At 43.1% G+C, this 27,682-nt stretch overlaps 1 protein-coding gene across 1 annotated transcript in view; it reads right to left on the reverse strand.

The window, feature by feature from the left end:
- Positions 1 to 503: 503 nt before the first annotated feature.
- SLC38A1 (solute carrier family 38 member 1) overlaps positions 504 to 27,682 on the reverse strand; it is a 101,218-nt gene continuing 74,039 nt past the window's right edge. The window contains exons 12-17 of the mRNA XM_070946825.1: positions 20,035 to 20,135; positions 16,473 to 16,591; positions 12,251 to 12,392; positions 7,642 to 7,739; positions 6,621 to 6,659; positions 504 to 518 (exon numbers count right to left, since the gene is read on the reverse strand). Coding sequence (XP_070802926.1) covers positions 504 to 518; positions 6,621 to 6,659; positions 7,642 to 7,739; positions 12,251 to 12,392; positions 16,473 to 16,591; positions 20,035 to 20,135 — 514 coding nt within the window. The remainder of the gene's footprint in view (positions 519 to 6,620; positions 6,660 to 7,641; positions 7,740 to 12,250; positions 12,393 to 16,472; positions 16,592 to 20,034; positions 20,136 to 27,682) is intronic.

Here is a 27,682-nt window from a genome sequence, read left to right on the forward strand (position 1 = left end):
TAGGCCACACCCACATCTTATGTATCCTCCCTATAAAGGTATAGTATCTAAAGGAAAAAAGCCCAGAATCGAGTGGATGTGATTCTACTGAGCTGGGGCTGCAGAAAAACCTTGGTTACGTAGGGAAAACCTGGCTAGAGGAAAAACACACATAAACCCTACGAAGAAGTAAGAAAATAGATACTATACCTTTACAGGGAGGATACATAAGATGTGGGTGTGGCCTACTGATGAAAGCAAACGAGCTGGAAATAGATCTATATAGGTCTCCCACCAGCAGGAAGAGCTTGCTGGCTGCTAGAAAGGAAAAAAGCCCAGAATCGAGTGGATGTGATTCTACTGAGCTGGGGCTGCAGAAAAACCTTGGTTACGTAGGGAAAACCTGACTAGAGGAAAAACACACATAAACCCTACGAAGAAGTAAGAAAATACACACACACACACACACACACACACACACACACAAATTAAACATTTTTACAACACAACTGCATAGATTTTGGTCATTGCTGCTGCTGCTGTTGTTAAATAAAAAAGAAACAGATTCAGCGATATGCACGTATGTGAGTATCAAGGTCCTATCAGCTCTCAGTATTTAGCAACATTTATTTTTTATCTTCACATTTTGATAACTGAAGGTCTTAAACTGAGGAACAATGGACACATTCAGTTAAAAAGAAAGACATATGAAAACATTGTCCAGATGCGAAATAGCATCCTCAGCAATGTTTGTTTATGAATAAGGAAAGACTGCCTGATCAAGAGGCATTTTAAAAGCTATTTAAGTTAATACAGACTATTGTAATGGCATAAACTTATTTGAAAAAAAAATAACAGAACTAATACTAAGAAAAGAAACATGCAAAAGTGTGTCTTTGATGTCATACAGACATCAAAGACACACTTTTGCATGTTTCTTTGGTGTTCACATAAATAGTGCAATATCATACCTAAGAGTTATCTTTTTGCTATCCACTCTTAATATCCTCTAATATCCTAGAGACCAAGCATTATAAATCTGGTAAAAGTGATTCTTCCAGAACTGTTAGATGGAAATGGTGAGGAGGAAATATTATCTTTACAAAAATTGCTCAGTTAGGATGCAATTTTATAGCCCCTGGGAGGAGATACAAGACATTGGAAATTAGGCAAATCAATGCCCATTGGGCTTCTAAGGCTGGGAGAACATGTTGGAGGAAGGGTATGGAAACATACATTCTATGTCAACCCTGAAGCTCATATACAGAAATGTCAGGGAAATCCTATTATTCAAAACAAACATGAGTAGGAATAGATGGAAAAATTCAAATATTTCTTCTTCTTTATTTCTGCCTTGCTGAAAGGTTTACAGCAAGATGTTGTGCTTGTTAAACACTCCAGTGTTGGAGCACTCCAAAAGCAGAAATACTGCTCTGCCACAGTGGAATAGCTTATTCCTCAGTCTCAGGAACTTCAAGATATATGAATATCCAGTATGTCGGCTGGAGAATTCTAGGAATTGAAGTCTAGACTTCTAAAAGTTCTCGAGGTTGAGAACCACTGGCTAATAACCACTGACGATCTGGAACAAGCTCCCCCCAGAGATACGGAGGATCCCGGATCTGCGCACCTTCCGCTGCGAGCTGAAGACTCTTTTATTTCATCCAGCTGGCCTCACCTAAATCTTTTCCCTTTTAAGTGTAAATTTTAAATTTTAATGTGTTTTAAAATATGGGTATTTTAAATTATGGGTATTAATTCAGCCAAATTTATTTAATTCATTTTATTCGATTTTAAATTTTTATATGTATGTGTTTTATTTCGTGGCTGTTCACCGCCCTGAGTCCTCCGGGAGTAGGGCGGTATAGAAATTCAATAAAACTAAACTAAATTAATACTTAGGAAAAACTTTTATAATTTTATAATTTAAGTTCTTTGCTGGATAGTCAAGCCCAAATTCCTAGTAGTTCACCATTCCTTTTCTGTGGGAAAGCCAAGAGAATGCAATGAAAAGAGCTCCATTTTTGTAGTAATCGGATTGGCATGGTTGGGATGGAATTAATTCCCTTTCTGGGTAGGGAATTTGGAAACAGTTGTCTATATACTTATAACAACCAAAAGTTCCTCCAAGAAACATTTTTAAATGCCTTCTAATTGTAAAGCAATGAAAAAATAGCTCCTGCTCAGTTTTTTATAAACACAAAGGCAGGACAAAGAAAGAGTTTGAATTCTCTTTTTTGAAATTTCTTTATGCAAGGACGTCCATGGGGCAAGATATGTCAAACAGGTAGTCCTCGACTTATGATCACAATTGGACTCAAAATTTCTGTTGCTAAGCAAGGCAGTTAAGTGAGTTATACCTCATTTTATGACCTTTTTGCCACAGTTGTTAAGTAAATCACTGCAGTTAAGTGAAGCATGATTGTTAAGCAAATCTGGCTTCCTCCATTGATTTCTCTTGTTGGAAGTTGGTTAGGAGTTACAAATGATAATCACATGGCCCCAGGACAGTGCAACTGTGATACAAACTTTTATCACCATGAGGATGCTGCAATAGTCATAAGTATGAAAAACAGTCAAAAGCCATTAAATGAATGATTGCAAGTCAAAGACTACCTGTACTGTATGTGCGGCTTCTTTCTTACATGTGTCACATACATCCAAAATGGGTAGAGCTTACAGCTCAACACAGCTTTCATCATTCTAGCAAAAGCAGCAGGATCCCACTTACACCCATATGTTCTATAACATATATTATAATAAAAAAAAATAAAGTATAGAAAGCCAAGGATGGCTTCCAAAAAGTTTTTCCACCTCTTTATCAGCAGTGGCCATAGAAGGCATTTTTATTTAATGTGTTAAGTCTGTGTGTTTCTGCTATGCACTTCCCACATGTGGCATCTTTGTGTGTTGTGTGGAGAGGGTGGGCTGTGCATATTCCATTCTGGGCTTGTCATCAGGAGAACTGAGAACTGAGAATGGAGCAATGTCAATATCTTGAGCTGGGATGCCTGGAGGAAACTTCCTAGGGTTTTATTTTTCTTCATACCCTTAAGCCTGATTCAATCCTTTTTAACTAGATCTTTCTTTTTCAGCTAAACCTTCCTATAATTAATATATATCTGTTTCATTCATGTTTCAGGTACTAATCATCACAATGGAAAGGATAAAAGACAGATAGATTGATTATCCCACCCACTCCCTTATTTCTTCCCAGCAATCCTTCGAGTTGGAAATAGCAATAGCACTAGACTTATATACTGCTTCATAGTGCTTTTACAGCCCTCTCTAAGTGGTTTAGAGTCAGCATATTCCCCCCAAGAATCTGGATCCTCATTACGAACTTCGGAAGGATGGAAGGCTGAGTCAAACTTGAGCTGGTCAGCATTGATAATACATTCTTCTTTTGGAATTGTATATTACATAACTGAAGGAATTAGCTGCCCCTAAACTAGTTAATATTTAATTTGCACAAGAGTTTGTCATCATCACACCATGATCTAGATGGGAACCTCCACTGTAATGTGTTGTGAACTATTGCTCTTTATTGCAAATGGTATGTAATTTGCCTTCCAACAAATCAGAACATTTGTAAATTCCCAAAATCTTTATGATAATCACTAAGATATTTTATGTTAAGAACTTGAGGAGCCTGAGTGGCGTAAGAGGCTAATGCCTCCTACTAAGGCAGCATTTAACATCCAGCTGCCTGCAATTACTGCGAGTTCAATTCTCACCAGGCTCAAGGTCGACTCAGCCTTCCATCCTTTCTAAGGTGGGTAAAATGAGGACCCGGTCTGTGGGGGCAATAAGCTGACTTTGTATAAAATATACAAAAGTATGAAGGCTATTGCTTAACGCATTGTAAGCCGCCCTGAGTCTCCGGAGAAGGGTGGCATATAAAAATAAAAAAAAAATATATATATATATATAAAAAAACTTTTGTTCCATTTTAAGAAAAAAAAAACTGAGTTCTGAGGACTCATCTGTAGTACAAACTCTGAAGCAGCTTGCTTTTTTGTATTATCCTTCAAAATGGCCTAATGCCTGGACAGGAAACCTAATTCTATTATCTTTTTGGCCCCAGCATTATCTATGCAAAATAAACCTATTACTGACCTACTTCACAATATGACTGTAAAGAAAAGTGCTTTATAGAAGTCATAAGCAATAAGACCCTCTGAATTAATATACATTCTTAAAAGTGACAAAAACCACAAAAAGACTATCAGGACCATCACTGTTCTAGAATCTGAACCAGCTATATGTAGATTTATTTTATTTATTTATTTTATTTGTTCCTATTTCTATACCGCCCTTCTCCAAATAGGACTCAGGGCGGTGAACAGCCAAAGTAAAAAACAAAACATACAAAATTTAAAAGCAGTTTAAAATAATTAAATATTTTGGCCGTAAATTAAAACAACCCAATTTAAAAAACCAATTTAAAACTTAACTCAAGCCAGCCCAGCTAGTTGAAATAAATGGGTTTTCAGGGCCCGACGAAAAATTCGGAGGTCTGTTATTGTACGTATCTCTGGGGGGAGGTTGTTCCAGAGGGTGGGCGCCGCCACAGAGAAGGCTCTCCCCCTGGGAGTCGCCAGCCGACATTGTCTGGCGGACGGCACCCTGAGGAGGCCCACTCTGTGCGAGCATACTGGCCGGTGGGAGGCTATTGGTGGCAGAAGGCGGTCTCGTAAGTACCCCGGCCCTAAGCCATGGAGTGCTTTAAAGGTGGTCACCAACACTTTGAAGCGCACCCGGAAGACCACCAGGAGCCAGTGCAGCTCGCGCAGGAGAGGTGTCACATGGGAGCGCCTCGGCGCCCCCATAATCCCCCGCACGGCCGCGTTCTGGACCAGCTGGAGCCTCCGGGTGCACCCCAGGGGGAGCCCCATGTAGAGAGCGTTGCAGTAGTCCAGGCGGGAAGTGACGAGTGCCTGAGTGACTGTGCGTAGGGAGTCCCGATCTAGAAAGGGGCGTAACTGGCGTATCAGGCGGACCTGATAAAAAGCCCCCCTGGCCACGGCCATCAAATGATCTTCTAAAGACAGCCGTGCGTCCAGGAGGACACCCAAGTTATGAGCCCTCTCTGTGGGGGTGAGTGATTCGCCCCCAATAGCCAGCGATGGCATCAGCTGGCTATATCGGGACGCCGGAAGCCACAGCCACTCGGTCTTGGAGGGGTTGAGTCGGAGCCTGTTTCTCCCCATCCAGGCCCGCATGGCTTCCAGGCACCGGGACATCACTTCAAGGGCATCGTTGCGGTGGCCCGGGGTGGAGATGTACAGCTGGGTGTCATCAGCGTACTGATGGAACTCCACCCCGAAGCCACGGATGATCTCACCCAGCGGATGGTCTAGAAATGCCCATAATGAAAATACAAATATCATAATAAAAAGGATTATAAGCTTCTATGTACTTGATAGCAAGCTCTGAAAAAACTCTGGATGCAACCCAGAGAATGCATCAAGATAAGTGTATAAATGCCAGCATGTCCTGTATTCTTTCTTTTCATGAACTGCAGACTCTTGAACTACGGACAATCTCTGTACATCAGAGGTCAATAGATGGCATTCTCATTTGCATTTTTAGGCTGCACAGTGCCAGTAAAATATTTACCAACCAGTAAAGATGTCTATGATTATACCAGGTGCCAATTGCAATGATGTCTTCGTTGATACTAGAAGAAATTTCTACTGTACTGCTAAAGAACAAAGTCTCTCCTTTTTATTAATTATATGATTTTGGCAAGATAATTGTCAGTATCTATTTTACTACATGATACTAAAATAGAATTTATAATGGATCAGTATGTATTTTCCTTGGCAACAGCTTTTTTATTGTTATTGTTCTTGTAACAGCAAAAGAGAGTTTGAAATTCTCCCAACCAGAAGATCATAACTTCATCAAAGCAAAGCAAAATATATTTACAAATGTAATCCTGGCCCAAGAAATTTTATATCTCACACACATTATCTCTGGATCTGTTTCTTTTGATTTTGGTGTATTTTAATTCAAATAATACTGTAGCGGGACAGGGAGACAAGGTGCAATTTCCTGGGAGACTACTTTGAAAAAGGGTACACATGCATGCATATCTCCCACAAGGATAACTGAGCTTAAATAATTAGTTTTTGTTTACTAATACCAAAAGACTCCATGGAATCTATATGTGACAAAATACTAGTTATCTATCTAATCATTAACCACATTACTGCACCAGTGTGATTTACTTTGATCAGGATAATGGATAATGGATTTTAGCTGAAAATCAGAAGAAATATTCCTGTGCAATGTATGAAGCAGTAGAAGATATTCTTCAGGTATTTCATTACCATTTACTGCATACAGAAGACCTATGACCAATGGGATCTGTGAAATTGTTCTGACCACTGCAATAATACTGATGCAAAAATTACACATTAACAACTATTTCCTGTGGAAAATATGCAGTGATGATTATTTCTTGTTTGTTTGTTTAATAGAGGAAATTTCTGATGAGTAGGACATACTGGCAAAATAGGTGATTAGTGATTTTTGTGAACAGCAAGGAGATAATGCGTTCTTCTTGGTATCTCACTAACCTTCAGTGGCATGTCTTAATGCACCCAATCATAGATAACAAGAGGAATGCTCACCATGGAAAATAAAATTCCTAATGCCAAAAAGAGGGAAGCCTAGAACCAAAATGAGATATTATTTACATTTATTTACATGCAAAAGTGTGCTCCAATGTGAGCATCCAGGGTGTAGTTCTTAAAGACATTGAAAAGTTGCTACCACAAATTTTGCATTGGAAGAATGGGAAAATTATCAAATGCATGAGCAATATCCTATTAATTATTCTTACTTTATTTAAAAGTAAACTATTTAGAAGTACATTCGTAGGTGTGGGATTCAAAGGGAAAGTGTGGTCTCCAATTTGGGAAAAGCTGCACCCTTCTATTATGTAATGATTAGCCAATTGAGAATGGGCTTTAAATATAAGAAGAAATATGTTCATGGGGAAGGCAAGGAAGCCAACGCACAATCAATATCTAATTATGTCAGCAATTCATGGATAATTCTATCTTACAAATTTAATTCGGAGGTGTGCAAAATGTTTCTAATTTGCTTCATCTTGCATTCTAAATGCAGTCCTGTTTTGAGTTTAAAACAATTATTTTGCTTTTAAAATAGATGCTTCAAATATTTTGGAAATGGCTTTGAAGTTATTTCAGAATATATAATCTTAGCCTTGTCAGGCATTTCTGAGTTTTGTTCCTGCATTCCCAATATCCTTGGTTTCTGTTGCCTTGTATTGGGAAAGGCTATCAAATGAGAAACCTGTTCTAAGTTTGAAAGCACCATCTGTGATTAAGAGTCCTGTATGATTAGGTTCTCTTCTTTAAATCTTCATTCTTATTCATAAACAGTGCAAGCAATTTACTGCAGATCATTTTAAGATACTGGTATTTGTTTGCAAATGGTACTCCATTTGCAAACAAGTATTTATCTTTGTTGCCTTCTGACATGAATGCTGACTCATTTAGCCGTTTGCATACTGGAAAGATCTAAGACCCTTCACTCTGGAGAAATAGTATGTTCTACCTTTGTTACACTTGCACAGAACAGCTTTTAATCTTGTTTAATGAAGGATAACAAAGCATACTAACTTACCCAAATCCTCTGAATCAGTTTTGAACCATCTTGATGGGTGATTTTCAAATAGAGTGAAGATGGAAGAATAAAAATCAACATATTGGCAGATGTTGTTCCTATGACAATGAGAAACATTTTGGTGTTATAATAAACAATTTATAAATCTAAGCCTAACAAAGGAGGAAATCTTAATTAAATATTCCTCTGCGCATGCCCCAAGATGGCGCTGTCCGTGTGAGATATGCCCGATGATGGGATGGTTTCTGGTCATTTGGGGGTCTGGGGAGCTGACTTGACCATCTGCGGCCCCAGCCCCAGTTGTGGGAGCCTCTACCCAGCCTGTTGAGGGCTTTTTCGCCCTCCGGAACGCTACGGCTGGGCGGAGCCGATGCGAGAGGCGCCGCGGGAGGATGGTGATGGTGGCCTGGGTGCGGCAGCCTTCTTCTGCGCCGGAGGCTGCGGAGGCCGGAGCGGCGGCGGCTGTGGGCGCGGCGGCGGCGGCATGGAGCAGGCCCGCCCCTCCCAGGCCCTGGATATTGTCCCGGTGGTCCTGGGATATGCTGAGGGGCCGGGTTCCGTCGACGGTGGCAGCTGAGGCGGCAATGGCTCGATGGCGAGACGATGGCGGCGGCGGCCTGGTGCTTAGCAGCAAAGGAGGGGGGGAGATATGGCCGTTTTGTTTCTGGCCCTACCATCTATACCTGGAATAGACCATCTGACCTGGGGGCTGGAGTCTGGAGGCGGGAAATACGATCAGGGGATTTATGAAGTCCTGGGGGTTGGAGAGGCTGGAGTGCGGCCAAAAAACTGGTCATCTGGTCGCCTCGATTGGTCTCCCCCCCCACCCATGCCTATGACTTGGTCTTCGGCTTCCCGCCTCCAGATTATGTCCAGCTGCATGTTATCCCTCCCTTTTGAACATCTTCTCTCCCTCGGGTTTAATATCATCATGCCTCCATGGTTTGGCTTCCTTTCTCATCTGAGCCCCAAGCTGGAGGGTGTCTGGGCAATTGTCATGCGGGAGCTGAGGGAGTTGCTGCCTTTCACCAACGGAGGAATAGACCATCTGACTTTCCTAAGCCCTTTCCATCTGGGCTAGCCACCGTGAGAGGGTGGCTTGGATTCTTACCTCCGATTTTGATGAAATGATACGGGACTCCTCCCACTGCAGTGAGAGGGCAGTGGAGTCCAGCTTACCGGCTCTGAGATCTATCTTGCTCTAATACCTTTAGACTATTTATCAAACTCCTGACCAGACTTTTTACCTCTCATCTATGTATGGCTTATACCTCGGCAGACCTGCTTGCGCTGTGAGATGCCCCCCTCTCGCGGCGATGGCCTTCCATGTTATCAAAGGCCTACCTTAAAGACGGGCTTTGGAGCCCTGAGAGGTGGCATGTTTCAAAGCGGGGATTAAGGGGTTTTTTAATTAGGGTTTTTAATAATTTTTTAAGGGGAACCGGGAGGACGACCAGAGGGGATGGGGGGGGTAATCCACCAAGGTCAGAGCCGAGCCCGGCACGGGGTAACGGTTTGGAGGGTACAGGACGAGGGAATGGGGAGGGGGCGGAGGGCTATCCCAATGAGGGAAATACCATCAGCACGGTGGTTGGGAGGGGCAGATATGGCAGGAGCAGGGGCCACATCATGTGTTGGGGACGCGCACTCGCTGTTTGAGAGCAATTGCGCGCCCCGGCCCCCAAGGCTCCTCTCGGATACTAGGTGGCTTAGATACTCAGGACCTAGGCCTGCGGCTGATGCTGTGCAACGCCAGGTCTGTGGTAAATAAGGCCCCCCTCATTCACGATCTTATTCAGGAGGGGGGAGCGGACCTGGCAGGTATCACGGAGACCTGGTTGGGACCGGAGGGAGGAGTCCCTCTGGTCGAGATGTGCCCATCAGGTTTCAGAGCATACCATCAGCCAAGAGCCAGGGGCGGGGCGGGGGGGGTGGCGGTTATTATTAAAGAAGGTCTTGGTCCGAGGGAGACCACTGTGCCTCAGATTGCCGGATGTGAGTCCCTCTTTGTGAGATGGGGTCATGGGGTTCAGATGGGCTTGCTGCTTGCGTACCTGGCTCCCTGCCGCGTGGCAGCAGCCCTGCCTGAGCTACTCGACGTGATAGCCATGGTGGCAGTTGATACACCCAGGCTTTTAGTCATGGGTGATTTCAACTTGCCATCCATTGGTGAAACGTCTGGGATGGCTTGGGAGTTCATGGCTTCCATGACCCCACTCATGGGGGGGGGGACACACTCTGGATTTGATTTTTGTCTCTGGCCAGTGGTTGAGTGATCTTGTTATAGGGGATATAGACATGGAACCCTTGTCATGGTCAGATCACTCACTCCTTCGTCTGGACCTTCGAACCGCTACACCCTGCCGCAGGGAGGCGGACCCAATTAGATGGGTCTGCCCCAGGCACCTGATGGATCCTGATAGGTTCCAGACGGAGCTTGGGCCAATTCCTGATGATCTGGCACACAACTCAGCCGAGGACCTGGTAGCTGCCTGGGATCGGGCGGCTGGTGGGGCCTTGGATCGAGTCGTGCCTTTGTGGCCTCTGACCCGGTGTCGATCCCTCGCGGCTCCTTGGTTTACCGAGGAGCTGAGGGAGATGAAACGCCGGAAAAGACGCCTAGAGAGTGGTTGGAGGGCCAGTAGCGCTGAATCTGACCGAACACTGGTAAGGTCGCATATTAAGACCTACCTAGTGGCGATAAAGACAGCAAAGTTTAATTACTTTTCCGCCTCTATTGCGTCATCAGAGAATTGTCCGGCCGCCCTATTCAGGGTAACCCGCTCCCTGCTCCATTCGGGAGCGCTGGAGGATCCCTTGGAAGGCAGGGCGGAGGATTTCGGACAATACCTGTATGACAAAATCGCTCAAATCCAGGGGGACTTGGACTCTGACTGGGTAGATCAGGGCAGGGTGACGAGGAATAGTCTTGAGAATGTTATCTGGGAGGAGTTTGATGCTATGACTCCCGATGATGTGGACAGGATTTTCGGGAGACTTAGTGCGGCCACATGTTTACTGGATCCGTGTCCCTCCTGGTTGGTACTGGCCTCCCGGGAGGTTACACGAGGCTGGCTCCAGGGTGTTATCAACGCTTCGTTGAGTGAGGGTCACTTCCCTGCGGCCTTGAAAGAGGCGGTGGTGAGGCCTCTCCTCAAGAAGCTGTCCCTGGATCCGGCAATATTGGCCAACTACCGTCCTGTCTCCAACCTTCGCTTCATGGCGAAGGTTGTTGAGAGTGTGGTCGCGTGACAGTTTCCACAATTCCTGGAGGAAACATCCTATCTGGATCCATTCCAGTCGGGTTTCAGGCCTGGGCACAGCACGGAAACGGCATTGGTCACGTTGGTTGATGATCTCTGGAAGGCTCGGGACAGGGGTTGTTCCTCTGTTCTGTCCTATTAGATCTCTCAGCGGCTTTTGATACCATCCACCATGGTATCATGCTGCACCGGTTGGAAGAGTTGGGGATGGGGGGCACCGTGTTACGGTGGTTCTCCTCCTTTCTCTCCAACCGGTCGCAGTTCGTGTTGGCAGGGGGGCAGAGGTCGACCTCGAGGCCTCTTATATGTGGAGTGCCTCAGGGGTCGGTCCTCTCGCCCCTCCTGTTCAACATTTATGTGAAGCCGCTGGGCGAGATCATCCGTGGCTTTGGGGTGAGATACCACCAGTACGCTGATGACACCCAGCTGTACATCTCCACCCCAGACCACCCCAACGATGCCCTTGAAGTGATGTCCCAGTGCCTGGAGGCTGTACGGATCTGGATGGGGAGGAACAGGCTCAAGCTCAACCCTTCCAAGACTGAGTGGCTGTGGTTCCCGGCATCCTGATATAGTCAGTTGACTCCATCACTGACTATTGGGGGCGAGTCTTTGGCCCCCACAGAGAGGGCTCGCAATCTGGGAGTCCTCCTGGATACGCAGCTGTCCTTGGAGGAACATCTGACGGCTGTAACCAGGGGGACCTTTTGTCAGGTTCGCCTGATTCACCAGTTGCGGCCCTTTCTTGATCGGGATTCCCTGTGCACAGTCACTCATGCCCTCGTAACCTCTCGCCTTGACTACTGCAATGCTCTCTACATGGGGCTCCCCTTGAAGAGCACCCGGAGGCTCCAACTGGTCCAGAACGCAGCAGCGCAGGTAGTGACGGGAGCAGCATGGCGCTCCCATGTAACACCGCTCCTGCGTGAGCTGCACTGGCTCCCGGTGGTCTTCCAGGTGCGCTTCAAGGTGTTGGTTATCACCGTTAAAGCGCTCCATGGCATAGGGCCTAGCTATCTGTGGGGGCATCTACCCTCTGAAATCAGTTGCCCCCAGAGATAAGGAGAATCCATGACCTCAGTGCCTTCCGCCGTGCCCTTAAAACCTTTTTTTTCCAGCAAGCCGGGCTGGCCTAATTTTTTAAGTGTTTTTTAATTGTTTTGTTTATCGTTTTTAATTAACGGGGCCAAATTTATATATATATATATTTAACTGTATTTTAATATTTGTATTTGATGTTTTTATTTGGCTGTTCACCACCCTGAGTCCTCAGGGAGAAGGGCGGTATACAAATTCAAAATAAAATAAATAAAATAAAATAAAAAAATATATTTAACATACTGTACCTACAACTCCAAAAATATCCTTCATGGAAGGTATAAAAATAACCAGCAGGTTAATGATCATCAAAAGGATCAATGTAACCACAATGTGTTGGCATAAATGAAATTTGGTTTTTCTAGCAAGCTCAAATATAGATGAACGAACCTATGGAAGAAAAAAAAAATAAATCTGTTAGGCAAAATGTTACATGGGACAGACATCCTTTTATTAATTCTCCTTCAGTATTATATTCTGTGTTCATTTAGAGGAATTAATATATCATATTTGTGAATATCAGCATTTTCAATTCTATTGCTATTTGTTTCAGCTAGAGCTTTTTTATGCTATTATAACTTGTTCTAATAAAACATTAAAATTTTGCTTCAAATTAAAAATTGAATTGCTTTTTTGCCAAATTTAAAATACTTAATCTCTCTACCAAGCAGAATTTTCATGTGAAATTGTTAAAGAAAGGAGAACAATGAACACATATTTATATTATATAATATTTTCACTTTCTACTTTTTTTTTGAATTTTTTTTTATTTTTTAAAACTGCACTTTCTACATTCTGATAAATATTTGAACTGATATTGAGCGTATGATTGCCTTTGAGTACTGATTGTTCAGGAATTCAGAGGAGGCTTGACTTGACTACCTGGGGAATTCCATAGTCTTCTATAAAATACTGCAGTAAAGGTGCTGCCTAGACTTGGATAATATAAACGTATCAGATTAGCTCTTACCTTTCCTGAATCCCAGTTTGTTTCTAGTCCCAACTCAAGGGATAGTTTTAATCTATAAAACTCTTCCATTTGTGGGACCTGAAGGAATTTTTCTGAATGTTCCTATTTGTGCCATGGTCAGCCTCAAAGGCCTGCTTGGGATGACTTCTTATGCTGAGATATGACAGAAAGTTACCCAGGAACAAGCCTTTACATTGGTTGATTACCCAAATTTGGAATGCCTTCCCCAACAAAGTATGGCTAATGTTTTTATTTGCTGTAACAGTGATTTTAAACTTTTTATTGTTGCTTGGAGTTCCTTTAATATTTACTTTTTATTTCATTCTGTATTTTATAAAATTCTTTTACATGTTTTATGAATTGCTTTGATTATAAACATCTACAAGGATTTTTTTTGGGGGGGGGGAAGTGATATGGGTAGTCCTTGACATATGACTACAATTGAACCCAAAATTTATGTTGTTAAGAGACATTTGTTAAGTGAGTTTTGCCCATTTTATGACCTTTCTTGCCACAGTTGTTAAGGGAATCATTGCAGTTGTTAATAACATTGGTTGTTAAGTGAATTTGGCTTCCCTATTGACTTTGCTTGTTAGATCATAAAAAGCTGATCACATGATCCAGGATAATGCAACTGTCATAAATATGAACCAGTTGCCAAGCATCAGTTTTGATTATGTGACCATGAGGATGCTGCAACCATTTTAAGTATAAAAAATGCTCATAAAACATTTTTTTCAGTGCTGTTGTAACTTTGAATGGTCACAAAATCAATCGTTTTAAGTCGATTGCTACCTGTACTTCTCAATTTTAATGTTTAAAATAAATGCATAGAAAGCTAGTTTGATCTTCTGCACTATATCAGGTTTTCTAAATCAGCCATACTGAACACAGATAGTCCTGGAGTTATGAATATAATGGAGCCTGCCCATTCCATTCGTAACCGAGGATTTGTGGGAATGAATCTTGTACCTTGAACAGGATCACTCCCTACTTTTGCCCACAAATTTGATAATCGAATGTATTACATCGATACATACATCGAATGTATGGCTCTTTAAGTGCACGTGAGGTATCTCGGGATGGGGAAGGCCGGGGGGGCCTAGTGATGGGACAGGCCACCTGCTTAAGACCATCCAAGGCCTCCCCAACCCACTGAACTCATGCTCCCCACAATTGTTTTACCTCCCACCCAATCTGCTGCGCCAGGTCACTTACAATGCAAAGATCTAGCAATTGCCTCCTCTCCAGCCTCTCAGCTGTGCACACCCCTCTGCAGCTCCGTTTTGATGTGCGTAGGCCTTGCCCAGCACTTTGCCGGCCAAAATTGAGCTACTTCAGACCAGTCAAGGCCTCCCCTGACCACAGATACCTCATTCTCCTCCCCTGTGGTCCCCAAAATTGCTTCCTCCCTCATCCTGCCACATCAGGTGATTTACCGTATGAAGATCTGTCTCTTCTCCAGCCAGTTTCTTTGCCTGCTTCCTCCCGTCATCAAAGGGCTTGACGAGGCCTCTGGTGACGAAAAAGGAGGCCTGGAGGGCTGCGCCGTCCTTCCGGTCCTCGTTTTTCATCATCGGAGGCCTCGTCAAGCCCTCCTTTCTCGTTGGCAAAGCACTTGAGGATTGTATCTCTTTAGGCTTCGGCAGCCCTTTTCAAAAAGGCTTTGCTGGTAGGAACAGAGCTTTGTAGGGATGCGCCCGCTCCTCCCAAGCTCTGCTGGTGCCAGCCAACCTTTTTGCAAAGGACTGCCAAAGCCTACAGGAATGCAATCTCCCTGCGGGCTTTGGAAAAGAAACTGCAAACAGAAGGAAGGTCTGAAGGACCAAAGCCTTTCCACAGTTTGCAAATATCCAGGCCTCAATTCACACAGAGGCCTAAAGTGCGAGATCACACAAGATCAGTAGCACGAGATCTCGCACTATTAATGTCGCATGATCTTTCAGTACGGTAGGCCTGTTTTCTGCCAATGCACCGAAATGCTAAAGCAATGAAGCAGGCAAAGAAAGAGCAATAGAGATATCTTCGCAAGGTAAGCGTGTCTCCACAGGTGGAGTGCTTGTGAAGAATAGGCAGGGTGAATGTTGCAGAGCCTTTGCAGTCATTCGTAAGGGCGAACAACTGCTGTAGTGCTGCAACATTTGTAATTTCAGGACTTCTTCATAAACGCTAGTGGGTACTTATCGTGTAACTTTGAACATTCACTAAGGGAACATTCATAACTTGGTGCTACTTTCCTACTTTTTAATGGAATGATTTAAAAGAAGTGAAAATCATTTCCGTCTTTCCCAATATGGAATCTCTGGAATTGTTTGAAACTATGATCTCTAAGAATTCCCAGCATATTTGTAAGTCCCGGAAAATATAGTTCCAAGATATCCAAAAGGCCAATCCAGAAGAAAGTGTGGAAAAAAGGCCCACTGAACAAAAAACAAAAATTTTGGAATTAAATGCAATGAAGTGTCTTACTGACATGGACAATTACAGTAATCATTGGGTTCTTGGCCAGAACATTCAGAGGTAATTAAATTAAGACACTTTATGAGCATCATATCCTGAGAAACTAAAAGTTTCATTGCAGGTAATTATTTGGAATGATCTGGCTGAAGCAAGCAGTGGGTGAGTCTAGAGACCAGAGTGGGTTGGGATACTTTCTGTCTCTGGCACTTCCAGTCTTCTCTTTCAGGATCCCTTTTTTTTGCCGTGTTGCTGCAATATTCATAATTTCAGGACTTATTCGTAAACGCTATGGGGTGCTTATCACATAATTTTGAACGTCCACTAAGGGAACATTCATAACCCGGGGATTACCTGTATAATTTCCATTACTTTTATACTGGTCATCAATGAGCAATATCCTGGAATGATGGGATTTATGTCCTAATATAGTCTGGATTTGTCGAAGGCTGAACAATATCACTGAACATCAATGTTCTTGTTTTAATATTTAAGCATTGACAAGTAGCATCAGCAATTATTTATGTCATAGTAAAGACAAATAGAACACTTCAACATTCCAAATCCCTTTAAACATTCTAGCCTTCAGAGTATCTACCTATCAGAGAACAACAAGGAGCAGAAGGAGGAAAATGAAAGATACAAACAACTGTAATGCAGACTGAGTCAGCTGCGTATCAAATCATAATTCATGAACCAAAACAGCCCATCAATAGAACTTCATGGAGTAAATGGGAAAATAGGATGGCTCAGAAAGGAAATGTTGTTTTTGCAGCATGATCAATAAGTATATTATTTATTAGACACAATTGAGAACTACATGTCTATTGGTTTAATGAAAGCAGAAATGGACAGTTCTTAATCATACTTTTTTTTTGAGAAAAAAATATTTTCAGTTTTGCAAATATTTGGAATTTAGGAGGCTGGGGATTGATGTTAACTTGCAATCTATTCCTGCTAAAACAAAAACTGAATCAAACATTCAATTCTTGTATTCAGGAACTACCAATCTATTAACAAATGGACAGAAAATTCCAACTTACAGTGAAAAATAACACAGGGACTGTAAGTATCACTGCAACAATGACGGCAACACGAACAGTTAAGACAAGGATGTCATCTTTATTCTGGTATTTGTGAAGCAAATCTGATTGTACAGATTCTGCAGGGAAAACAATGATAGAGCTGTTCTAGCAGTCAGATAATTAATTAATACAAGCTGCCATTTAGTAAAAAAACATCTCAAACAACTTGTGATTTAATCTTTTGAAATGAGGCTGGTGAATCACCCTTTCAAATCGAATTGTCAGAATGGTTCATCGCATCAAACTCTGTAGGATCCATTTGTATCTGCTAACAGAGACTTAGACTCAGTAATTCAATATTCAATGAATATTTGTGGTTATGTGCTTTTTCTTAATTGATTCAGAAGTGAGAATCTATATGATTTTCTAACTCAAATCAATTTTCTGATCCGAATTTCAAATTTAAATCAAAGTTGATTAGCATTATAATCTTCTATATCAGGGGTGTCAAATTCGATTTCATTGAGGGCCACATCAGGGTTGTGGTTGATCTCAGGGGGCTGGGTGGTAGGCGTGGCCAGCTGAATGTCGCTCATATTGGGGGGCTGGGGGGATCCGTTGTCTTCAGAAGAGGAAGGCAAGACCAGGGCAAGCGCCAAACCCTTGTCCACCAGAGGAGCCTCGCTGTCCCTCTCAGGCCATGCGGAGGACCCCTGGACAGCCCCATTGGCTGCCTGGAGCTCTGAGCAGTGGAGGGAAAGCACCCAGCCTGTCTCAAGCTCCCAGGGCACCAGGACCCCACAGCCCAGCCCAGCCACACTTCCCCAAGGGGGCGCCCAGCTGCACTTACTCCTCCTTGAGACTGCTGCTGCTGTGCTTGCTCTCCTTGGCCACGTTGCTCATGGTGTGTGCGGGCAGGCAAAGTGTGTGGGTTCTTGAGAGAGGACCCGGCTTTGTAACCAAAGCATCCTTAGCTATAGGATGGGAGACCACAGGGAGAGGAGTGGACAAGGGGATGGCGAAAGGCCAAATGCTAAGGCAGGACTTTCCTCAGACCCCCTCTCTCATAATCTCTCTCCTTCCTTCTCATTGCCATCTTCCTTCTTTTCTTCTCATTGCCATCTTCCTTCCTTTCCTCCTTCTTATTCCCATCTTCCTTCCTTCCCTTCCCTCCTTCTCATTTTCAACTTCCTTCCTTCCCCTTCTCCTTCCTCTTTCCCTCCTCCTCCTTCTCCTTTCCCACTCTTACTTCTCCTATCCCTACCCTTTTTCTTCCTTCCTTCCTCCCTCCCTCCCTCTCCTCCTTCCTTCCTCCGCACTCAGGAAGGCACGAGGGCAGCTTTCCCATGCAGGGGCGGGGCAGTCCCAGTGAAACAGAACCCTCATGTGCTGCAAGGCCAGGCTGGCGAGCAAGACATGGAGGTGCTGGTGGTTGGTGTGGTGCTGATCTACAACTTTTGGAGCCATCTAGGCCAGAATGTGGCCAGCCTTAGATCTGATCCACACGGCTACCCTGGAACCAGCGAGGGACCGCCCTGCTGTCTCGGCGAAAGGGAAGCCTCGAGGGCTGTGAGGCCAGGCCAGTGAGAGGGGTATGGAGGTATTAGTGCAGATGTGGTGCTGATCTACAATGTGGTGGCGGCCATCTTGGCCAGAACGCAGTCAGCCTTAGATCCGCAGTGCTGCTTTGGAGCCAGCTTGGGGCAGCCCCTGCCACCTTAGCCCTGCCCCCTGGGCACACACATAGGAGGCAGCAAGCACTGGCATCCTGGGTGAAAGGATGCCAGTTCCCACATGCTCACCACCTCTTGAGAATGCGCTCAAGGTACGGGGTGGTGGCGGCCCATCGCTGGCTCCAGGGTGGCTCTGCAGATCTAAGGCTGACCACGTTCTTGCCTGGATGACCGCCACCAGGTTGTAGATCAGCGCCCAGTTGGCCTGGGCCAGGCTGAGGCACCACGGGCCAGTCCTTCGCTGTTTTCAGGGTGGCCTTGTGAGCCAGTTCTAATAACACTGTGGGCCGGATCTGCCCCGCAGGCTTTAAGTTTTACACCCCTGTTCTATATGTTACTTTCCAGAATCCTGAAACAAATGCAAAGATAATAAATATGTATTGCAGACATAGAAATGTATGCTAATAACTGGACAACCCATGCCCATTGGGTCATTGTTTTAGAGATATTTCCTTACTTAAAGAGAGAAAAAGAATGACCATGGGTGGGCAAAAAAGGAGTGGGAGTGAGTTCTGACTTCCTGCCAGTTTTCCTGTAGAATTACCTTGTGGGAAGTTGGCAGGGAGCATCAGAAATCCTTCCTTCCTTCCTTCCTTCCTTCCTTCCTTCCTTCCTTCCTTCCTTCCTTCCTTCCTTCCTTCCTTCCCTCCCTCCCTCCCTCCCTCCCTCCCTCCCATCTCTTTGCTAGGGAGAAAGTCAGTGGAGAAGCCAACAGGAAGTTTCAAGTCCAAGGCCAGCAGGCAGGTATGTGACTGCCATTGGTTGGGGGTGAAAGTGAGGTGGTGCAGGTCAGAAACGATACATGGAGGTGTGTGAGAAATACTGTGGGTTGGGAAGAGGATGTGGATGTTTACTAGAGATGCCATCAGGGATGGTATACAGATGGGTAGTCAGGAGGGTTCCTGGAGTGTATGTGAGGTGTTGTGTGGATTGGATAGGGAGTGGAGGGGTGTGTGGGTGAAGCAAGTGCATAGGGTCACAGAGTTGTGTAAGAGGTACTGCACCAGTCAGGGATTGCACATGAGAGGATGTGGGTAGTGCTTGAAGGTGCTTGGGAGTGTATAGAGTGTGATATGCAGGTCAAGAGATGGTGAGTGGGGTTACATGAAGGGTGTATAAGGGTGCCCAAGAGGTGCTGCATGGGTTGGACAATGCGCATGAAAGGACGTGGGTTGGAGAAGGTGCGTGTAATTGTACAAAAGGTGCTACATTGGTCAGACAAGGTGCTAACAAGGGATGGTGCAGATTACAAAAAGTGTGACATGGAGGGCGCAACATTGGTCAGGGAAGGTGTACAGGGATGTGGCACAGGTTGGGGGAGCACAGAAGGGAGTGGCATGGACTGGGAAGGGCTTACAGGGATCCTGTTCCTCTTCCTTTTCCTGCCTTCCTTTCTTCTTTCCTTCCTTCATGAAATTTCATTTCTCAAATTTATATACCACTCATCTTGCGGTTTGAGGTGACACTGGGTGGCTAAGGCTTTTCCCCTTCCCTTAAAGTGGCTGTTTGGGGAGGTGGGGGCAAAAGCCTGCTAGACTGGCTGAGAAATGTCATGGAATATTGAAAATAAAGATCATGTGACCACAGTCCAGTCCAGCAGCAGAACAGCATCATCAGATAAGAAAATATCCTTTTCAAATTAAGCATGAGGCCTCTTCATTTGGATGTTACTTTCTGTACAAAAAAGGAAGAAAGTGGCAACATACGCATTTTATAAAATTCATGTTTGACTGTGATAATGTTTGAATTATAGGGTAATCATTATTGGCCTCAGTTGCTTGCTTTAAAAAGTATTATGAATCAAGTAACCTAAAATATCATGCATGTTAGGGAAGATACATACATACCATAAAATGTCAAGTAGCCAAAAATAGCAGTTAAAAAGTACATGACAAACATGGCAAAGAAAGAGATTTTTGTAACCATCTGCATTCTTTTCTGTGAATGACTGTAAAAAAAAGGGGGAGGGGGAGAGGAATGAAGATAAATGAAGATTGGTGGTATTATTATTCCATTATTTTTTCATTCAGAGGCTGCCTAACTCCTCAGCAACATTTATTAAACTTTAATACATGCTCACAAACACTATACCATTTACTATACTCATTTATAGATAAAATGAGTAATAATGTGAAGCTTAGTTACGAAGGCAAATAGTAAAAACCGATACTTCATTCTTAATCCAACTCTTTTAACAATGAGTAAGGGCTAATATTCCTTTCATGGATCACTGCCTTGTCGTGGCAAAGGGGCTTGTGCAGCGCAATGAAGCTATGAGTTATGCCGTGCAGGGCCACCCAAGATGGACAGGTTGTAGCAGAGAGCTCTGACAAAACGTGATCCACTGGAGAAGGAAATGGCAACTCACTCCAGTATCTTTGCCATGAAAACCCCATGGACAGTACCAAAAGGAAAAAAGATATGACGCTGGAAGATGAGCTCCTCAGGTCGGAAGGTGTCCAATATGCTACTAGGGAAGAGCAGAGGGCTAATACTAGTAGTGCCAGAAAGAGTGAAGTGACTGGGCCAAAAGGACGCTCAGCTGTGGATGCATCTGGTGGTCAAAGGAAAGTCCAATGCTGTAAAGATCTATACTCCATAGGAACCTGGAATGTAAGATCCATGAATCAAGGCAAGCTGGATGTGGTCAAATAAGAGATGACAAGACTGAACATCGACATCTTAGGAATTAGTGAACTAAAATGGACAGGAATGGGTGAATTTAATTCAGATGAACATTACGTATACTACTGCGGGCAAGAATCTCTCAGAAGAATTGGAGTAGTCGTCATAGTCAATAAAAGAATAGGAAAAGCAGTACTGGGATACAATCCCCAAAATGACAGAATGATCTCTGTTCGAATCCAAGGCAAACCATTCCATAACACAGTAGTCCAAGTCTATGCCCCAACCACTGGTGCTGAAGAGACTGAAGTTGATCGGTTCTATGAAGATCTACAACACCTTCTAGAATTAACACCAAAAAATGATGTCCTTATCATCATGTGGCATTGTAATGCTAAAGTAGGAAGTCAAAAGATAACCAGAATAATAGGCAAATTTGGTCTTGGAGTACAAAATGAGGCAGGGCATGGGCTGATAGAATTTTGTCAAGAGAATACAATGGTCATAGCAAACACTCTTTTCCAACAACCCAAGAGACGTCTTTCTACACATGGACATCACCAGACGGTCAACACAGAAATCAGACTGACTATGTGCTCTGCAGCCAAAGATAGAGAAGCTCTATATAGTCAGTAAAAACCAGACCAGGAGCTGACTGTGGCTCAGATCATGAGCTTCTCGTTGCAAAATTTAGGCTTAAATTGAAGAAAGCAGGGAAAAGCACTAGGCCACTCAGGTATGAACTAAATGATGAATATACAGTAGAGGTGACAAATAGATTTAAGGAATTAGATCTGATAGGCAGAGCCTGAAGAACTATGGACAGAGGTTTGCAACATTGTACAAGAGGTAGCAACTACAACCATCCCAAAGAAAAAGAAATGCAAGAAAGGAAAATGGCTGTCTGAGGAAGCCTTACAAATAGCTGAGGAAAGAAGGGAAGTGAAAGGCAAGGGAGAAAGAGAAAGATACACCCAATTGAATGCAGAATTCCAGAGAATAGCTAGAAGAGATAAGAATGCCTTCTTAAATGAACAGTGCAAAGAAATAGAAGAAAACAATAGAATAGGGAGGACCAGAGATCTCTTCAAGAAAATTGGAGATATGAAGGGAACGTTTCATGCAAAGATGGACATGATAAAGGACCAAAATGGCAGGGACGTAACAGAGGCAGAAGAGATTAAGAAGAGGTGGCAAAATTACACAGAAGAACTGTGTACGTCACTGATAACCATGATGGGGTGGCCACTGACCTCAAGCCAGATATCCTGGAATGCGAGATCTGAGGAACAACAAAGCTAGTGGAGGGGACAGTATTCCAGCTGAGCTATTCAGAATCTTAAAAGACGATGCACTGAAAGTGCTACACTCAATATCCCAGCAAACTTGGAAAACTCAACAGTGGCCACAGGATTGGAAAAGGTCAGTTTACATTCCAATTCCAAAGAAAGGCAATGCTAAAGAATGCTCAAACTACCACACCATTGCACTCATTTCACATGCTAGCAAAGTTATGCTCAAAATCCTGCAAGCTAGGCTCCAGCAGTATGTGAACTGAGAACTACCAGAAGTACAGGCAAGATTTCGAAGAGGCAGAGGAACTAGAGATCAAATTGTCAACATACGCTGGATCATGGAGAAAGCTAGGGAGTTCCAGAAAAACATCTACTTCTGCTTCATTGACTATGCTAAAGCCTTTGATTGTGTGGGCCACAACAAACTGTGGCAAGTTCTTGAAGAGATGGGAGTACCAGACCATCTTATTTGTCTCTTGAGAAACCTATATGCGGGTCAAGAAGCAACAGTGAGAACTGGACACGGAACCACTGATTGGTTCAAAATTGGGAAAGGAGTTTGATTGCCTTGGACTGCAAGGCGATCAAACCAGCCAGTCCTAGAGCAGATCAACCCTGACTGCTCTTTAGAAGGCCAGATCCTGAAGATGAAACTGAAATACTTTGGCCACTTAATGAGAAGGAAGGACTCACTGGAGAAGAGCCTAATGCTGGGAACGATTGAGGGCAAAAGAAGAAAGGGACAGCAGAGAATGAGTGGCTGGATGGAGTCACTGAAGCAGTCGGCGTGAGCTTAAATGGTCTCCGGGGGATGTTAGAGGACAGGAAGGCCTGGAGGAAAGTTGTCCATTGGGTCCCGATGGGTTAAGCACAACTTTGCCCTAACAACAAGGGCTAATATATAAATTCTCAAATGCATTCCTCATTCACTGTCACGAAGGAACGTATTTATAACACATGAAACATCCCCCAAATTTAAGAATTAATTATTAAAAAGTTCACTTTCTAATTTCCATCCAAACCTCATCTTATTTCACATGAATGTGTACATGTTTCTTAGGAGGTCATTCTTCAGATAGTATGTATAATCTCAAAACAGCTTGCATTGCTAGTACAGAATTAAAAAATAATGTATGTACCACAAAATTGAAAAAAACATTCACTAAAACTAGAACCTGGGGCTCCTTGCATATTAAAAATTGCAATCCTGGGGAAAAGTCCTAAAGAGTCTCCATGGGAATTAGGTTCCAAGATTGGGCAGCACAACTGAAAAGCTTCCTTGCCAGCATCCTACCTCGTTTCTTTTTGCAAGGTTCTTAGTAACAGTGTCAGAGCAATGCAAGTGGGGCCCTACAAAGATCTATCTATAGTGGAAGCAAATGAATGAACTTACTGTAAGTATAGTAATATATGTGATTAAACATGTGGATTAACATGTGTATTTTTCTCCCACTGCAAACAACAGCTGCTAGAATGATCGCAATAAGCCAAATTGGATGTTTTGGTAATGCCCCACATTCCTATCTAGTTTCATAGGAAAGTTACAGTAGTTCTTGAAGTGGAAGAGAAGGATTCTGTTGTGATTATGACATGAAAGAAAGAATCCATCCCCATATGCTGGGAAAGATGATGATTATGCCTTCACAGTAATCCTTCCTTTAGATTCTGAATGTGTGCAAGCTCCCTACCTATTACTATTTAGAATAGAGTTTGTTACTGTGTCTATTCAAAGCATTAGTGAAGACTTATAAATGGCTTATCCAAGACCACTTAGAGATAGTTTGGCTGCATGTACATTTTGATGTAAAGTTCATTCTCTGTGTGCTGAAAGTAATGGAAGCAAGTATCTTAAGGACAACAGAAAAAATCTTTCACAATAGCTGAATCTAAACCATTTAATAGCTGGCCTTGGTAGAACAGGCTAGCCCTTCTCTGGTGGATTTTCAGCAAGATTTTTAGAAAGTCTTTATGTTACAGACAGAAAACTTTATTTCAAGACTGTGCTTGCTGTTATTTGATATTATTTTATTTTATTATTTTATGTTCTAATTTTGATCTCATTTTAACTTTCAACCATCCAAACTAACATCTATGCATTAAAATGGGATAAGACATTTTTAAATAAATAAATCAACAAAATACATATAATATCATGTAGTATCATCATTCAAGCTTATAGTATCTAAATCTGATACCAAATGGAATCGAATATCCAGCAGCCAAAAATCTAGGACAAGAGAAATATAAATGTATGATCTATAGCAGGGATGTCAAACTCATGACGACACGTCATCATGTGATGTATCGCAACTTTTTTCCCTTTCGATAAAACAGGGGTGAGAGTGGCCAGCATGTGACGCATCTGGCCCACAGGCTGCGAGTTTGACACCCCTGATCTATAGGGATAAAAGCAGTAATGCACTGTCTAGGATTCTGAGATTGTTCTAAGAATGTAATACTGACTTGGAAGAAAAAAAACTCTTAACCAACAGTTTTAAGGATGATTTAAGCAACAACAGGAATCTGATTTACAAAGAATATTTTAATCTGGTTAAAGAAAGAAGAAACAAAATGGCAAACTAAGAAATGAAAAGTTTTAAATCCTTTGAGTCTAATATATAAATAATAGTTTCCTCATTGTGTTAGCACTAAGCAATCATTGAATCATCAAAAAAACCATGGTAGGTCAAAATAGGCTATTAAGCAGTAGTAGCTCATTATAGCAGCATATACTGTGCTTATATAAACTGTTAAGCTTAATAACATGAATCCCTAATTTAAGGACCTCAACTAACAGGAAACAGGCTAGATCAGCGGTGTCAAACTTGCATTGTCATGTGATGTATCGGGACTTTCCCCCCTTTGCTAAACTGGGCAGGGGTGGGGCAGCACGTGATGCATCTGGCCCGCGGGCCGTGGGTTGACACCCTTGGGCTAGATGAAGCAGGCTCTTTTCAGTCCATGCACTCATCAATAAATGTGTTTTTTCTTCCACACTAATTAATAATTTTTCATACAGGTAGTCTTCAACTTATGCCCACAATTGGGTGCAATTTTAGTCGTAAAACATTATGATGCAATTTTACCACTGTTTTATAAAGTTGTTAAATAAATCATAGGATTGCAAGTCCAAATCCAGCTTTTCCAATGGGCATTTTTGCCAGAAAGTGGTAAAAATGTTGGAAATGCAACCACCCAAAATGCAATGTGATCTCAGTGGTGGTGTGGCAGTCATAACTTTAAGGATAAGTCATAAGTAACTTTTTTCAAGTCCATTGTATCTTTGAACGGTCATTAAGTAATAAGATTACTTAATGACCTTAATTTTAGGGTTAATAAACCCTAAAATATATAGGTTTTGTGTTTAAATAATTACAAATGCATTTGTATGAGTGCATTTTTATTTACAAAATATTTTAACTCAAGCACATTTATGCTAAAATATTTAATTTGTTACATGTTCTGAATACAGCGCTGCAGTGCAAAATCTAAAGAAATGAAAAATATAATTTAATCTGGCAATTATTTCAGGAATTATGGATCAGATGAGTTTGTATTAAAAACTATAAAGATTAAAGTTCTCAAATAGATCTAGAAAACAATGCTAAAGAAGACAGATTAATTTTGTTTGATTTTGTTTCATTATTTGTTTAAGAATTGAGTAGTCCCTTTTAGACATCATTCTATTTGGATAGATATACGGATATTAGCCAATTTCATACGTGCTAAATTTAATGCGCACAACTAAAGCTGAAGTTCTATTCACAAAAAAGTTTTCATTGTTTCTTCTTGGGTTTTTAATCATCTGTTATCTTTCCAGAGTTGCCAGTGTGAAATGGGTGGCCATATAAATCAATCAATTAATTAAACACTGACAACCTGACTTTTCACAGATAGTTTAGGCTGCAACAATAAAATTCTTAACTCTTGCTAGAATAGTTTATGGTTAGGAATTATGCAATGGTAGTCCAAACACTTGGAGAATACCAAGGTATTTACTTTACTTATATATCTAAAACCCCTATACAATTTCTGGGATTGTGATTCTGCCTTAAAGCATGTAAACTTTACAGGATACAGAAATATCTGTGCTTTCAGATTTTTAATTAGGCTTATATATATATATTTAAAACAAAGATCCTTAGAAGACCTGAGAATTCAATATACTCTGCCTTCCAGATTTTAATGGTATACCGTGTTTCCCCCCAAATAAGACCCACCCCAAAAAGAAGCCCTATGTTTTTTGAACACATTCACTCAAATTAAGCCCTACCCCAAATTTAGCCATTATTATTATTATTATTATTATTATTATTATTATTATTATTATTATTATTATTATTATTATTATTATTTTATTTCTATACCGCCCTTCTCCCGAAGAACTCAGGGCGGTGTACAGCCAATTTAAAAACACAAGACACAACAATAATTAAAAATTAAAATAATTAAATAATTTGGCCGATTTAAAACCCTAAAAATTAAAATACCCCAATTTAAAATTATTATATTGACAGCCCTGCCTGGCGGAACAACAGGGTCTTCAGTGCGCAGCGGAGCACCCGGAGATTGGAGATCTTACGTATTTCCGGGGGCAGTTCATTCCACAGGGCTGGGGCTCCCACAGAGAAGGCCCTCCCCCTGGGTGTCGCCAGCCAACATAACTTGGCTGACGGCACCCTGAGGAGACCTTCTCTGTGGGAACGGACTGGTCGGTGGGAGGCTATTGGTGGCAGAAGACGGTCTCGAAGGTACCCGGGTCCTATGCCATGGAGCGCTTTAAAGGTGGTAATCAACACCTTGAATCGCACCCGGAAGACCACTGGGAGCCAGTGCAGCTCGCGCAGGAGGGGTGTCGCGCGGGCACAACGAGTTGCGCCCATAACCACCCGCACGGCCGCATTCTAGACCAGCTGGAGCCTCCGAGTGCTCTTCAAGGGGAGCCCCATGTAGAGAGCATTACAATAGTCCAGCCGGGAGGTGACAAGGGCATGAGTGACTGTGCGCAAGGCGTCCCGGTCCAGAAAGGGCTGCAACTGGCGGATCAGGCGAACCTGATAAAAGGCCCCCCTAGCCACGGCCGTCATATGCTCTTCTAAAGACAGCCGTGCGTCCAGGAGGACACCCAGATTGTGAGCCCTCTCTGTGGGGGGCAAAGATTCACCCCCAATAGTCAGCGATGGCACCTGCTGACTATATCGGGACGCCGGCAGCCACAGCCACTCGGTCTTGGATGGGTTGAGTCTGAGCCTGTTCCTCCCCATCCAGACCCGCACGGCCTCCAGGCAGAGAGACATCACATCAAGGGCATCGTTGGGGTGGTCTGGGGTGGAGATGTACAGCTGAGTATCATCAGCATACAGGTGACACTTCACCCCAAAACCACGGATGATCTCACCCAGTGGCTTCACATAAATGTTGAACAGAAGAGGCGAGAGGACCGACCCTTGTGGCACTCCCCATGCGAGATGCCTCGAGGTCGACCTCTGCCCCCCTGCCAACACGAACTGCGAGCGGCCGGAGAAGAAGGAAGAGAACCACCGCAAAACGGTGCCCCCTACTCCTAACCCCTTCA

The sequence above is a fragment of the Pituophis catenifer genome, unplaced genomic scaffold, assembly GCF_029215685.1.
Source record: "Pituophis catenifer annectens isolate HBS135680 unplaced genomic scaffold, rPitCat1.0.hap2 SCAF_7, whole genome shotgun sequence".
Taxonomy (NCBI): domain Eukaryota; kingdom Metazoa; phylum Chordata; class Lepidosauria; order Squamata; family Colubridae; genus Pituophis; species Pituophis catenifer.